Below are 16,688 nucleotides of genomic sequence, written 5' to 3'. Positions count from 1 at the left end.
AAATTAAATCAACATTAAAACAACATTGGCAAACTAGCTTAAAAGCCAATCTGTTAAGTGGGCCCACCTTATTAAGAAAATTAGGGTTTAATCATTAACTGCTTTATTCCGTTGGGTAGCAAAGAAGAAGAAGCAATAAAAGAAGTTGTGATTCCCCAACTGTCAGTACAAACATATATAAGTAAATTAGTTTTTTTGCACACTTGACACAAAAAGTAACAAGGGGAAAATCTCCAAATTGTCAGAAAGTTTGACAGTGAATCAAGGGGGAGTTTTTTGTTAATGTCTCTTTTGTTGATCCAAGTGTAAGTTATTTCAAGCGAGCAGCATTCCTTAATGTCCTACATGAGTTTTCCAATTAAAGGTAGTCCCTAAAGGTAGATCCAAAACCTTGCTTGATGGAAGACGTCATAGTCTAGCTTGATTCTTCACAGCTTTATTTGTAATGCTCAGAAATGTTTAGTTTATTCCAAAATACACGTACAAATCCATGCAAACTACAAGGGTTTGCACACATGGAAACACCTTGCAACAACAAAAAAAGAGGCACAATTATCCCAGTGGCCCTTCCCCGCTTAATACAAATAAACATTTTGGCATGTAATCTCTTTATGCTGCCACAAAATAATGAAAAACAAAAAAATACAACACTACATTTGGCGAGTGCTTCAACTGCATTCATCTGGTCTTGAGCAACTAGTGTATGGAAGTACCCCAGTGACTATAATTAGACCAGAGTGTCTTCCTTATTGTCAAGGATGGGATGTGGGTGGTTATGTACTTTTTAAGGAAAGAAAATTAGTAAACACAGGAGTGGCAGCTACTAAAAAAGTGTGTGTTAATACTACATTGTGAATAAATAATTGTTCTACAAAATATTACAATAATGTTTGATGTGTTCACATTGAAAGTAAACTTTGATTTTACTGCTAGTACCATCTGGCCGGAAGGCTCCATTGGTTGGGTGTAGGGTTGGCACACAGGAAACCTCCAGGGTTTGCTTCCCAAAAAGCTTCATTCAGTGTGGATCCTTCACGCTTAATATTTCTAGCCACAGGGGGGCTTAAGTCTGGGTTTCTTTGCCCATCCACAGACCGGATGAAATACAGAGTTGTGTCAGGAAGGGCATCCGGCATAAAACATGCTGGTTGTTCCCATTAAATCACAGGTCCCAACCTTCGGGACGTGAACTGGAACCGATCCAGTACCAGGATGCGGAGCGCACTGGTGCCCTAACCCAGTGTCGGTACCTTAACCCTAACTCAGTTCCGGTTCACGTCTGGTACCACGTCTGGGCCTGGTTCGCGTCGTGTACCGCGTCGTGTTTCCTCAGAATATTTTCTGCGACCTGTCTGAAGTTTTTCTTGGGTTTATAAGCTTTCCGTTATAAAATGTAATGTATAAACAGGACAAAAAAAACAGTGTTCTACAGACATATTTGTTACAAATGCCTGCTGTAAACACATAAAACTTTCACAAATCTGAAATTATTATACTAAATTTTAACGCAAAAGTTCCTGTATCTCTTTTCCTTCATCTCACCCTCAGCATTCATTTAATACACTTTTGTTGCATTTGTGATCCTTTAGCGAATGTTTGAAATCAAAATGTCAGCTATCAAGTAACTGCTTGTGTGAATCACACACAGACACGTTTACATCTTCAATCCCATCACAACGTCCAATAGTTTGCTCTTTGTTTGAGTGTGTGTGCTTTTCTCTGCAGGGAGTTTGGATGGAGAGACCCGGAGCTGCCAGAGGTCATCCAGATGCTGCAGCATCAGTTCCCGTCTGTCCAGTCCAACGCCGCCGCGTACCTGCAGCACCTCTGCTTTGGAGACAACAAAATCAAATCGGAGGTACAACAGTGTCTGTGACAGAAAAGACTCTGAGGCAGACAATGAGATGAAAAATGTTCGTCTTTACTAGCTTTGAAATCCCGGTCTTTAGAAAAAGAGAGTTTTCCAATATATCTTTTAGAACACAAACAAGGAGGAAAATGGCGGATTTATCTAGGTGTTCCGCTCTGGGAACAGCGCTCTACAGGTCTGAATGAGCGCATAGATAGATAAGATCCAAATTCCAGTGAGTGTATTGGCAGCAGATAGAGTAACGCTTCCTCGAGTCTCGGTCTGTTTGTCACTTTGACACTTGAATGGACCTGCGTGATCCCGACTGCTATCACCTTTGCTAGTGTGTTTGTCACAGCCGTACAGATAAAAAAGAAAACACATTAATTTGATTTAAAATAAAAAAAACATTAATTTTGTATTCTCCCTTCTCATTTCTTACTTCACTGCTCTTTTCCTCTGCGGCTGCTTGTTAATTGATTGAATTACCTGATAACTGAGCTCAGGATTATTGGACTGAGTATGGCTGTTCTGGTGTCCTGTTTTTGATCAATTCGACCTAATTACAAAATAGCTGGTGAGGTTTTTTTCTGGATGTATTTATAATGAAATAATGTAAGAACTTGAAATAAATGCATGCTTTGGATATAGAAACATGGATTCTTGCAGTTTATAGTGCAGGTGGTCTAAGACAGTTGTCTCCAACCTTTTATAGGCCACAAACCAGTTTAATGTCAGACTATTTTTCACAAATTGCCCTTTTTATTTAGCTTCCAGTTTTCCTTAACTTTTGATGGTAAAGTTGATCTTCATCCTCTGTAACATATCTGCAGCTGATTTAAATGTCATTTGTACACTAGATTTTGTGTCTGAACTGTCAAAATGAGATTTAGACATTCCCGCCAACTTCACCATCGTCTAACTTTAAATGTGCGACGCCCTAACACAAAAGAGTCACTAAACTGATATCTTCTAAATATAATTATAAACCTGAACCCCTCCTTTGAACAACTTTATAATCAGCATTCTTGTAACATTGGACAGTTGGTTGCTGAATATTATGCCAAGTTATTAAGGTTTATGGGGACAACTGTCACAATAAATCCATATTTGGAGTAAAGACACTTGGCCTATATCCGAATTCCTACCCTTATCCCTAACTACTAAAAAACTATGGTGTACTGGATTTTAAAAGCAATTTGGACACCATGCTCGCTACTTTTCTTTCATTTTTTGAAACGCAAAATATGACTGCCCCGAATCGATACGAATGTTTCACGACGTCTGTTTCTGACACCATGGTAATGAAATGTTAGTGATTTATTTTTAAAAATATTACATTTAAGCATGTTTTTTTTCACAAAGATTGTTCAATGGCAATGCATTGTGGTCTATATTTGCTAATGTAGTAAGGATTGATGAATGCTAGTTTTTTGCAAAGACTTCTGGGATTTTCTAATGCGCTCGATTTTGAAATTGTAGATTCAGACACCACTTTAAAATGGCAAATTCATACAGTGCACTGTACTGTAAGTAGGGAAGGAATTCGGACATAGTACTGGTTTTTGTCAGTTAAATGCAGACTTCTTTTATTTTTAAATCAAAAGCTCTTCTTCTGTTTCCTCATCAGCAAAAGAAAGTTTCCAAATATGTTTGTTTTTCTTCACTTGGCTAGCTTGGGTATTTTGATTCAGCACAACCACTTTTAGAAAGTACTGGATGTATTTTTGACACCTGACTGAGCGACTTGACTTCCGCATTGTAGTGGAAAGGATCCAGTAGTTTTTCAAAATAAGACTTCCTTCAGAATCAGATTATAAATAAAGCGCAAAAATATCCGGTACCATCTGTTCAACCTAATATACCACAGTACAACTAAAATTGGATCACAATTACATCGTCATGAAAAAACAAACTGAACATTTTGATATTGAGTTAGTTGTTTCTTCACTGGTTCACAGAGAAAATAAAGCAGTTACCGTGGTCCTTCAAGAAACAAAAAATCTTTGTTCCAACCTGAGAGTTTTTTTTTTTTTTTTTAGGAGTGGTGATTAGCTTAGGGCTGAAAACAAATGTAGGAGAAAAGATGAGCGATAAGATTAAGGATGGTGGCGGTGTGGGGCCAAAGCTGAACTCGTGTTCGCTTTGCCCTAGAAACAGATGCATCCGGGATAAGACAACAGACTGAGGGAATAGTATGACCCACCGATCACAGATACAACCCAAATATCCTGTTGATCACTGAGAGATACACTCACGGGCAAGTTTAATTGATTTTTTTTCTGCCATCTGAACTATTTTATTTGCAGTGTTTGAGAGCTTTAGTAGCACTTTAGGATTGTGTTTCAGTTTTCCAGGTCAGTTTTTTGTTTTTTTGGGAGCCCATCTTTGAAAAATTAGTTAGTTTACGTTGTCTCTGTTGTGTTTCTGATGAATGCCCCCTCCCCCGTGGCTCCCGTGGGACTGGTTTTGTCCTGCCACCCCCGTGTCATAAACATCCGAAACTTAAGCGATTACCCTCCATGACCTCTCCTTCCTCTTTTGAGTCCCTGAAAAAAGTATTTTTTGTGTCATAATTTATGTTGTGTTTCCGTACATCCAGAATTAAACTTTTGTCATCCATGGCGAAAATGGACACCAGTATTCAACCAGATGCCTCAATAAGAGCATGAGGTGGGGCCTGCTGGCTCCACCTCAAACGTTTGAAGCATTTGATTGACAGATTCTCTGACCAATTACCTTTTATCAGGTATCAGCCTTGTTTCGTCCATCCCAATTATGTCAATGGGCTTGATTGCCAAAGTTTTGGATGTTTATGACACGGGGGACAAACCACTCCTCTGTAGGCCAGGAGGCAAACCTCGAAAGCAAAGGAGAAAATGCAAATCTGGTGAAATTCCTTTAGTCAATATTTTCACCCTTTTTTGTCAATTCTGTCTTGGCACTGCCTTTGATTTTCACGTGTTATACATTTGTTTGATGAGTTTTTGCATCTCACACAGCTCTATGAAGCTGTACGGATTCTTCAGTGAAATGGCGCTCCGTCAGTGAAACCTTACTGGCCTGCCAGAGCAATGATCACACAGCATCATGGAACTGTCAAAAATCCAACGCAGACCTTGACACGCTCCCACAGCCCAGCCCTAAGATCCATCTGTTTTCAGAGAGAGCTGCATATGATGTATTTTTTATCACTGCTCGTCATGCGCTCCATAACCACTGCTGTAAACATGCTGCAAATTATTTTTTTTACTGCAGCTTTCGCATTTTATCTCATATTAATGAAGCCTCACATCTGGCTTCTGACTTACTTCCCAGCTTTAACACATTTAAGACATGCTTCTACCTTAACTGCACTAACTTAATTAACACTCATACTAACTGTTCAGAGGTGGGAAGACCTGTTGACTGACTGGAAATAGATCTCCTGCGTAAAGCTTGCTTTGCAGAGGGACGCACCTGGAAGTGCAGTTATAAATATAGCTGCAGTTCCATATGAAACTAGAACATTTATAAAGAGAAACTTTTGGGACTACAGACAAGTAGCAATACAAGAAAAAAAAAATGAACAAAAACAATCATAATTAGTGCCTAAAATTTATTTGACTGGGACTAAGGACCGGGTTTTTGGCCCCAACCCAATTCCCAAGTCATTTGATTTTTAGAATCTGCCAATGCGAGTTCTGATCCGATTCTTTTGTAACACATTTAATAAATGAACACATTCAATAAACAGATCCTGATTGTCCACTGCTTGTATTTTTACTTATTTTTTATCATTTACCACTTAAACAGAGCACTTCTGGGAAGTATTCATATGTAATATTCAGCTTGAATTGTATAACGCTGATCATAATAATGGGAATAAAATTAATATTTGATTCCTGATCGGGATGCAACATTCGATATCGATTGAATCTGAAACTGCTATTTTTGAGCTTGTGATCAAATTGGGACATCTCTGATTAGGACCACATGAATTGGATGGTTTTGTAAAATTACAGAAAATTGTGTCTCTTGTTGCACATCAGCAGTGACTAGTTTATTTTATAGTTAAAGTGACTTTTGAACAACAATAAAACAACGTACCATCATATCCTGAATCCAGACTTTGCTACTCAAACTGGTACAAACCGACTATATATATATATATATATAGACTATAGATGCATAGACTATATACTATATATGTAGACTCACAGTGATGATACCTGCAAACATGCAGCTGGTACTTGAACAAAAGGTGTGGTTGGTTTCTCAAAAACCTTTGGCATTAAAGCAACCCTCTTCGTATTTGTCGGTAGATTCGGCGGCAGGGTGGAATCCAGCTGCTGGTGGATCTGTTGGATCACCGGATGACAGACGTGCACCGCAGCGCCTGTGGAGCCCTGAGGAACCTGGTGTACGGCAAAGCAAATGACGACAACAAGATCGCCTTGAAGAACTGCGGAGGAATTCCAGCTCTTGTCCGGCTGCTCCGGAAGACCACGGATGTAGAGATCCGAGAGCTGCTGACAGGTAAGATACGGGCAGTTTTCTCAAAGCACGTTGGGGGCGGACAACCTGGGGATCATGCCATTTATGTTAGTTACTAAACAGTCAAGAATTGTGACCTGGTTTAACTTGCAACATGTGTTCAATTGCCGTACCTTTTGTATGTAGAGCCCGAAAATAGTCGTAGTCATAAAAAACTTGAGTAACAATGCTTGAACGGAAGAGTTTTGAACACCGAAGCCCAAAATACAAATTTATGCACATTTACATTACCTTTTCATTGGAAGTTTAATTGTCATTAGAAGTTGGAAGACACAACTAAGCAGCTATCCAACGGAACATATCAAGTTACATTAAAGTATTTCTAAATGTTGTTTTTTTCTGCACTGGATTACAAAACATAGCGTCAGTGAACGGTCTATTTTTGAACTTATGTCACATATAAGGCGCACTAAGTGCAAATATAAGGCGCATAAAACAAAAGAGTCAGAAATAAGATCTTCAGATTTTATTAACTGTGTTCACAGTAACTCTGGAACTTTTTTTACACTCCTTATACATGTTAGCTACACGACAGGAGCATTAGCTGCATTAGTGTACTCACAATACCTGTAATCACTAACTTGTTTTACAACGCGTAAAAAATCAGACTGATACCACTAAAACAGGCATTACTGTGACCATGATAACTCCCAGCCTTGTTGGTAACACGTTAAAAAACACCCTGTCCAACACCGCTACGTGTTAGCCGCATTAGCATCTTCACATCCAAACATTTAGACAAATCACTTCGACATCACTGTCTCTTTTGAAAAAAAAAGGCTTCTAAGTGAGCCTTATAGTGTGGAAAATACAATTTTAGTTAGTCGGAATAGTTATTTAATAGTTTACTATAGAAAAAGAGGCATAGATTCATTTTGAAATGCAATCTTCTGAACATCTGATCTATATATTTGGCTGCAGTTGAATAACTCTGCTCTAAAGGGAGATGGAAATATGACAGCCATACATTTAACTGGTCAACACCTCGAAAGTCTTGAGAGCGAAGGAGTGGATAGTTTAGGAGAATGCACAGTTCCAATTCAGGAACCAAATGAGAAAAAATGGATTTCTCTTAGTGGCACCCAGACCCTTGAAAACATCGCTGCTGAGGGCCCGTAAAAAAGGATATCTGTTATCATGTGTCTGCTTTGGAGAACAGCTGTCAGTTTGATGGGATATTTATTCCCTAAATCTGGACCAAGATCATCCAGACTGCACTAAAGAGCTAAACCTGGATGTGTGGAAAACGTGGACTGGAATGATGGAGTAGAAAAGTACAAGAAATAAGAATAGCTATATTTTTGTATATTCCCATTTAAAAGCAAAACACCTGTGATAGTCACTGGATTCTTCAACCTTTCCTCTTCTGCAGTCTACAGTCATTCCTCAGGCTGATGTAAGATTCATGCAAACGTTCAGTTTCTGCTTTATACTGTTTGGAGATTCACGTTTGACAGAGATGCCGAAAAAAGAAGCATGCATGTTTATTACTCTGGAAAAAAACATGCAAAATGAAGGGGGAAATAAGCAGCATTTCCTGGAAAGATTGTAGAGAATCCCCACAAAGTTTGCCCTCAAACAGTGTTCTCTGTGTTTTTGCTTATTGGACATCTTGGTGAAATCTGATGTAAAAGTAAAAGGGAAATTGCCTCAAACGCAGACATAATAGGGGTGTAACGATTCATTTTAGCAATTCATATCATAATCATTGGTTGCTGCTACAATTCATTGTCAATATTGGTTCATTTTGAACGATCCGATTCACTAATCTAAAGGACATCTTTAGCCAAAAGTTCAACCATCGTGACTCAGAAATTAATACCTGGGTACAGGTCATATCACACAGCCACATTTGCACATAGTGCACAGATGAAAATTGGTCATACCTGAATAAATGTGGAAAGTTAGAACATGTGTGGTCTTTTATAGGAGATTTTCCCGGATGAACCACGCTAAAACCACACAAGTACAAATAAACCACGCAAAGACCACGTACACCACATCATTGAATGTCTTCACCCTTACATTCAGAGCACTGGGCAGAATTCATATCGTGTCAGAACCATGATCAGCTATGTGGGTCCACGAGAAGAGCCTGACACGCGCCCAGAGTCTCATCTGCGCCGGCCATACTTGGGCCCTGCACCGTACACCACTCTGTGAGAGACCCGACCCCCGCCCAGATGGGTCGGGCGGGGGAGGAGCAGGAGACCCCCATTCACTATAGACCGCTGGAGGGATGAAAGATCAGCCGATCTATATACTCGTCACACAATGTGTGATTATTGCGCTGTTTATATGCAATTCATTAGTAATACATAATTTTAACGTGCACTCTATACGTGATATAAAAGTTATACACTGGTGATACATGCTTGAAAAATCTGTTAGACATGCGAAACAGTCATGGAACGAAGCAAATTTGAGAGTGTGTCTCGTAAAAATCAAGGATTTAAGTAATAATTGTGCATAAACTACGCATATAGTGCGTAATTTAAAAGTTATAACAACTCAAAACCAAGACGAGTATCACACATGTATCTCGAAAGACTGATATTTCTTATGTGTAAAATGAGTCAAATGTCCATAGTGGCTGTATGTTATGACATTTAACTCGAATAATTGTTACACACTCCTATCAAGTCAATCACACGTGTTGCAGAAAACACCCTCTGTACACACTTGTGCGGAGAAGTTTCAGAAAACGTTTTTCTTTTTTATCTAGAGCAAATGAAAATAGAGGTTGTGTGCTGTTAAAGTCTTAAAGAAGATTACCATATAAATTAGAGCAGCAATTCAAGGCACGAAGCACAGAAATCCCTCCTGTCACAAATTAATCAGCTGAACGGCCGACCAGACAGAGCACGCTCTGCTTTCCTTCATACACCTTTAAGAAATCACCCTCTCTTTCTCTTTGTCCTCCTCCGGTTCAGACTTTATAATTGGTCGTTCCTTCTTTCTCCTATTCTCGCCTTCTTACACTTTTTTTAAACTCTTCTTCTGACTGGATGCTTCTCTTTTACTCTTAAGCATTTTGAATGAGGATCTTAGCCAGTTTCTTCTCATCTGAGAACGAAAACAGGTTTTACTTGGGGTTTAGCCAGAATAACTCCCTGTATCCAGTGAGCCTTCTTGTATGAAGTTTAGCAGTTCTCTAGTGACAGTATCTTTGCATGGAGCGGGTAATTGTCAGAGAAATTCACTGTCAGCATCTTCTCACTGAGGACATCTGCAAAAATAGTATATCAACACAAAACGATCGTGATAGATCACCCATAGCAGTACGCTTCATCCGTGGCATGGCACCTCTCTGTCACTTAGAGAATAAAAAGTGAAGAACAGATCTGAGTTGGCTATGCAGTCTATTGGATATTTTAGGGTTTCAGTGAGCATCTCATTAAATTTAAAGTAATTAAAACAAAGTTACAGTAAAGTTTCTATTGTAATTTTCTGTTTGTAATTGATTTCAGATTTTGCTTTTAGCAAATCACAAGTTTTCAATAACTTAGCCTGAAATTTAAAACCTTAATTACAATATTTTTGTGATGGTGAGAAGATTTATTAAGCATCTTTTAAAATAAAAAATGGTAGAAAAAGAGGAGTTTCCTGTCAACTCTCTCTTATGCTACGTTCACCACGAATGGGATTCGAGAAACAAATTTCTCTCTCTATTTCGCTGTGCGGCAAATTCTCTGCTTACCGCCTGCTTGATAACAAACCCCACATGTGGGAGGAGCTACCAGGCTAATGTTTTTAGCTCGATCGCTACATGGAGCAGTAAGTGTATGAAAGACTCGGATGATGTTGAGAGATCAGGTTCATTTATTGTGAAGAGTTCTACAGTAACTTTGGTTACACGTTTCTATGTTTGAGTTTATGTGATTATTCAAAGATGTTCCCATTACCGGGGACTTCTATGTCTGTGTGACGGCCGCTTCCACTGTTTGTGTGACTGAGTTTGACGCTCAATATCTCGCATTAACCTGAGAGAAGAAAAATAAAAACAAAAACGGTCACAACTGGAATAAACAACAACAAAAAAAGTTAACTTAAATCAGAAAGTGAGGTGCAGTTCTTCACATCTGCACCATGTAAGAGCTAAAAGTGTTAGCTCAACATGTCATCCCTGATTATTAGAGCTCAAGTCTACACTGCAGCAAAATAATGTTTTCTTAAAAACTCCTGTCCTACATAAGCATTCAAAGAGCCAATAACGTATGCAGTGTTTGTCATGGGGGCGGGGGGTCTGACCTACCACAAAGACACCCCGCCGCTCCTAATGTCAAACCACAGGTGAGGTTCTTTCAGGACGCCTCCTCCACTGATTGCTTTGCAAATCTGTGTCCTGTTTGTTAAATGTTTTTTTTTCTCTGCATCATTATGCATTTTGCTGTACAATTCATGTTGAATAATTAAACCAATTCATGTAAACTTTTGTGTTTTGAGGTAAGAAGTTATATTTAGAATCAGAAATGTGTGCTTTTAAATGTCCTCCTCGCACAAATATGAATTACAAATGCCAAAAATTAATAACTCTGAAAGAGGTGAGGAGAACAAAGAGGGATGCAGCAAAGCTCCAGAAGAGACCAAATATGACAGGGGCGGGAATCCAAATGAAAGATGGGAAATGGCATCAGAGACAAAGACAGATAGCCAACATATTCATTTCCCCTCCCTACTTATCACAGCGCACTCACAACCTCCTGCTGCCACTCATGATGTAAGGCTGAGGCAATTAACCTCCTTCATCTGTCTCGCACGCATGTCTGTGTATGTTGCACCTCTGAGAGCTGAGACGTGCACGTCCACGTGCACTCACAACGCCGCGCCGTGAGCCCGTGCACACTTGGAGGTTATTAAGCGTGCGAGACAGTGTGAGAGTGTGCGTTTCAGATCAAAGATAAAATCTGCTGCCTTTCACCTCAGGGAGATGATGTCATACCCTGCACAATGAGACATGATGCTGGCAAACAGCTGAATTTACTCAAATTAGAAGATCATCTCTGTCTTGCAGCTGCAGCATGACGTCATGTAGTGCAATTGGACTTGTATGATGGGGTTTTTTTTTTTCCAACTAAAGTGCAGTCGCCGTGATCTCATGTTGGACTGGCTCATTTGTGACACATTTGTCAATAAATAATTTTACTTGGGGTGGAAACGCTAAATAATTCCAATTTAACACAACTGTGCTTATTGAAAAAAATAAAGAAAAATATGTTTATATATAGGTATACTTCAACTATGAGACAAAATGAGAAAAAAAATCCAGAAAATCACATTGTCTGATTTAAAAAAAATATATTTGCAAATTATGGTGTAAAATAAGTATTTGGTCAGCTACAAACAAGCAAGATTTCTGACTCTCATAGACCTGTAGCTTCTTCTGTAAGAGGATCTTTAACCTCTACTGAGTCAAAATGATCACAAGAACGATGAGCAAAAATTCCAGAACCACACAATGACCTGCAGAGAGCTGGGACTAAAGTAACAAAGGCTACCGACAGTAGGACAAAGACTCAAACAATATAGTGGCAGACGTGTCCCCTTGCTAAAGCCAGTACCTGTGCAGGTCTGTCTAAAGTTTGCTAGAGAGCTTTTTGATGGTCCAGAAGAAGTTTGGGAGGATGTCATAAAGTCAGATGAAACCAAGAATTAACTTTTTAGTTAGAACTTTACTGTTCGAAAAAAGAATGCTGAGTTGCATCCAAAGAACCTCACACCAACTGTAAAGCATGGAGGTGGAAGTATTATGCTTTGAGGCAGTTTTTCAGCAAAGGGACCAGGATGACTGATCTGTGTAAAGGATGGGAAAAATGGGGCAACTTATGGTCAGATTTTGATTGAAAACCTCTTTCCATCAACCAGAGCATTGAAGATGAAACATGGCTGAGTCTTTCAGGATAAAAACGATCCCAAACACACTGTCTGGGTAAGGAAGGAGTGGCTTCATATGAGGCATTTGTGTCCTAGCCAGTCTCCAGTTCTCAACCCCATAGAAAATCTAGAAAGTCTGTGTTGCCCAGCGACAGCCCCAAAAACATCACTGCTCTAGAGGAGATCTGCATGGAGGAATGGACCAAAATAGCAGCAACAATTGGTTAAAACCTTGTGAAGACTTTCAGAAAATATGTGACTGCTGTCAAATCCGACAATGTGATTTACTATTTTTTTTTTTCTTATTTTGTACCTCATAGTTGAGGTATATCTATGATGAAAATTACAGGCCTCTATGATTTTAATGTGTATGCATTTTGCAAAAATCCCGCACAATTGCATAAGAATTGCATAATAAATGCCTATAAACTATGTAAAATACACAAGAACTGCTTCTTAACTGACCAATTGGGGGATTTTTATCTATCATATATGTTTTTGTTTTTTCTCACTTTGAGGTGAGGTTATTTCCATAGCAATTTGACAGCGGCTTTACAGCAAATGCCCTGAAGTAACTAGCCATGACAGCACCCAGGAACGCCGTCAGAAATGGTTTTTTTTTGCAATTTTTCGAAAGCTGTTGCAGCCGTTTGAGTAAAAAATAAAACACAGATAGAACAAGTTGAAGAAACAAAACAATATACAGTAATCTATTGTGAAAGAAAGGCAGAGAATTTATTAAAAAAAAATACCATGAAATTTACATGTAATTATAATTCCAAACCCATTTTATATTTACACCAAAATGTGAAGACAAAGAGCTTCTGCCTCAAACACCAAACTGCTGGCAGGGTTAAGTCCAATTTTCCAGAGATTAGTGAGGACACATGTAAACATAAACACACACGAACATCCCAGAAAACAAAAGCTGTAATTACATTGTGAAAAACTGGATTCCTTATTTCAAACACGGATCTGACGATGGGATGCTTTAACCTTACGGATGCCATAATTGCTGCTCCGGAGAGCCGCCATAGATAAGTGACTGTGTGGACAATCTCAAATGTGCAAACATGCAATTACACACATATATATTAGGAAGCAGACACTTGTGGTGACTGAGGTCAACGGGAAATACAATGCGCCTTTTCAAGGTTATCCCGGTGTGTGTGTCTGTGTTTGGAGTGGCTTTTGTGCCACTCAAGAAAGCAACTGGATTCGCCTTTTCTCAAAAGCGGATAAATGTGCAGGTATGTGCTTAAAGAACAGAGGCGCTCTCTGGAGATGATGAGCTTGTGTCTATTCCGGGACGTGAGCTGGTGTTTGTGGGCCGGCAAAACGAGTGGACAGTAATTGGTGGGTGAGAGGAAACTCACTCCATTTTCTTGGTTGGCTGGTCACAGTAAGCCGAAGTCTGGAGAGAATTCAGTTTTTAAACGAAAGAGACAATGAGAGGGCGGGATTTTCTACACGGCGATGGGATGGATTTGCCACTTTTTTTTGTTAAGGCAAAACCATTTCCTATTCAAGTGAGCTTTAAATCACTATGTAAGGTAGTTCCAATCGGTTTTAATAGTTTTTCTTTTTCTTTCAATCATCCTTCACTGGTCGTTTTTTTTCTTTGTTGCATCTCTTCTTTCTACACTGTAAAAACAGAAAAATCTCACCAAAAATGTTTGTCCAGTTTGTAGTGTAAGATGGGATTTTATTTTTCTTTGTAAAGTAATTTTTATTTCTACAAGGTTGCCAAGGTTATAGTTTGGGAAGGGGATATGTAGAAAAAAACAGGAAGGAAGTTCAGGAAGTGGTGTTGTGCAGGAGAAAAAATGAACAAAGATGTCTTCCCCAAAAGAACAGCAGGCCTCTCTGTGCTGTTTCTTACCTACACTCCTGGAAAGTGACATCTAAGGTTTTTTGCTCAAAAAGTGTGTCCTTACACTGGTGGCAGCGGTGGGATATCTTACACTACTTTAAATATCTTAATACACTTGATTCAAGACAAGGACTACGGTTACATATCCTAAAATAGGGACATATCCCATGCAGCGACCTAAATGCAAGTTTTTCAGCAAATTTGGTTGATGGCTTTGTTATCCGGAGACGGCAGTCACATTTTTACCCGCAATTTTTACACTATGTTTGAATTCTGCCAATGTCTCCCCATTGATTGTGTTTGTAACTGTAGTTTGCCAAAATAAACCTACTTTTCATCCTCTGTCTTCAGGTGTTTTGTGGAACCTGTCGTCGTGCGATGCTCTGAAGATGCCCATCATCCAGGACGCCCTGGCAGTGTTGACCAATGCTGTGATCATCCCACACTCAGGCTGGGACACCTCCCCGCACACGCAGGAGGACCGCAAGCTGCACCTCCACTCCTCCCAGGTCCTCCGCAACGCTACAGGCTGTCTCCGGTTAGTCTTTCCATTCTTTCATTCGTTTTTATCAGAAAGGCTTAAAGCTGTAACAAGTTAAGTACATCAGCATCTTATACTAGAACACAGACAACAGTACAAAGGATGAGACACCATTTGATTTTTATAAATACCGGTATGTAGATGTTTTTATTAGTTCAAAACATCTGGAAAAGAAGAGGCTTTAGGTTGTACAGTGTAATAACTGGATCGTAAAAGCAGACCCTTGTTTTAAGAAAATTTGTCTTGTAAGAAAAAAATAAGAATGTTTTCCAATTGCAAAATTATCGTAGTTTAAGATAAAATCTCTGAGTAATTAGAAATGTTAATTAAAATATTAGGCTTATTTCTAGGGGACCCATTTCTGCAGTTTACAGCATGGTTTCATTTTGAGCTGAGCGATATGACGATACGTATCGTGTGGGCGATAGAAAAGTATCTATCAAACTATTTCTCTTCTATCGTCTGTATTTGTTTATTTTTATTGCTGAACTTTTGTGCAAAAACGTGTTTTCCTACTAAGAAACTTGAAACTGAAAAATGTTTGTCATTTGTTACAATTCAGTTACCTGAAAAAGTAAGAAGGAATAACTGACAATATATTTTATTGCGGTATATGATGATAAATATTGTTATTGTAATATAAAATAATGTATGTTGTGATATACATTTTTTCCATATCGCCAAAGCACTAGTTTCATTCACATTTTTTTTGTCTCAGTTCTGATCAGCTTAGAACTAGCGCTGTTATAAAAAAAAATCCAACTAGGAAATCTTTAGGTTTGAGTGAAGCTTCAAGATGCCCAAACATTTTAAGATCCTTGCTTTTCAAGGTAGACAGTTTTTGCTTGCAGCTTTGACACTTTTGACATTTCAATTTGATGGTGATAATAGCAAGTCCAACACTTTTTTTGTCAGACATGTCCATTGACGCGTCTTTGTACACTTCTTTGTGTTTGTTATTAATTGACTTGGTCCGTTGAACTAATTAGCAATATGAAGTACAAGAGGATAAGAAGTACAGATAATTAAGGCGTGTTTGATAATGGTGGTGTCGGAGTAACCTTATAAACTAATACATCATGTGGATGCATAATTAAAGAGTGTCTGTGTGTGACTCTGTGTGTGTTTGTCTATTAACCAGGTGCTATTCTGGTATAAATGCCAACCTGTCTGGACTAGTTGTCCTAATGAGGACTGCAGGTTTCTGCTAATGAGGCTAAACGGCCTTTCCTGGGATTTGGTGAAGGTTAGAGTGACGGCTAGAGCTGGTTGCAGTCAAGATTCAGTTTAAGGTTATGCTATCAGTCATGATGGTCAAACCGATATGTGTTGAACGTACATCAATGCTAAACGCCTGATTCCCCAACTGAAAAACGTGCAGCATATGCAGATACTTGATTTTTAACATTTTGAAAGAAGTTAAAATTGTTTATAAGTTACTCTTAGCTGTTGTGGTGCACACTGATAGAACCATCTTCCCCCTGGAGCTGAGACATTACCTTCTTTTTCCAAGTTTGACACCTAGAGATAGACAGATAGACAGACATTTCCTGTATGTTTACTTGCTCCCTGAAAAAAACGATCTCTGGAAATCTAAAGCGGGGCATGAGCCAACTTCAACTTGTGCCAAAAAATCTGGTTTTAGATGCAGGAACGCTTTTATCCAGTGTATTCTAAATTTGGATTATCTCTCTAAACTTCATGGATTTGGTCAAAAAAGTTTTGTCTAATTTTATCTGCAGAAACACATGAAATACTGGGATGCACCGTTGTTTACACTATTTTGAAGGAGTTTTAGGTTAAGCTGTGTTTATTCAACAGTTGTTGTTAGTTATCTCTATAAGAAGAGCATCACAAATAGCAGGATTGTTTAATTATTTGATAAATGCAGGATGAAAATATTGACATCTGAAAATCACAATGTGGTCATGATGAGTTTTACCATTTCATCCAGACCAACCAATAAGCAAGAAAAATCTACGGTGGCCCTGGGGCCCGTTTCAAGAAGCAGGTTC

At 38.9% G+C, this 16,688-nt stretch overlaps 1 protein-coding gene across 9 annotated transcripts in view; it reads left to right on the top strand.

Annotated features, from left to right (window-relative positions):
• Positions 1–16,688, top strand: part of ctnnd2b (catenin (cadherin-associated protein), delta 2b) — a 181,650-nt gene that overhangs the window by 140,295 nt on the left and 24,667 nt on the right. For all 9 annotated transcript variants that reach the window (XM_036216505.1, XM_036216498.1, XM_036216504.1 and 6 more), the window contains 3 exons: positions 1,726–1,858; positions 6,154–6,367; positions 14,484–14,670. In XM_036216505.1, the coding sequence (XP_036072398.1) occupies positions 1,726–1,858; positions 6,154–6,367; positions 14,484–14,670 (534 nt within the window). The remainder of the gene's footprint in view (positions 1–1,725; positions 1,859–6,153; positions 6,368–14,483; positions 14,671–16,688) is intronic.

This window comes from Oryzias melastigma, linkage group LG17, assembly GCF_002922805.2.
Source record: "Oryzias melastigma strain HK-1 linkage group LG17, ASM292280v2, whole genome shotgun sequence".
Classification (NCBI taxonomy): domain Eukaryota; kingdom Metazoa; phylum Chordata; class Actinopteri; order Beloniformes; family Adrianichthyidae; genus Oryzias; species Oryzias melastigma.
This window is presented reverse-complemented; position numbering and strand designations above follow the sequence as displayed.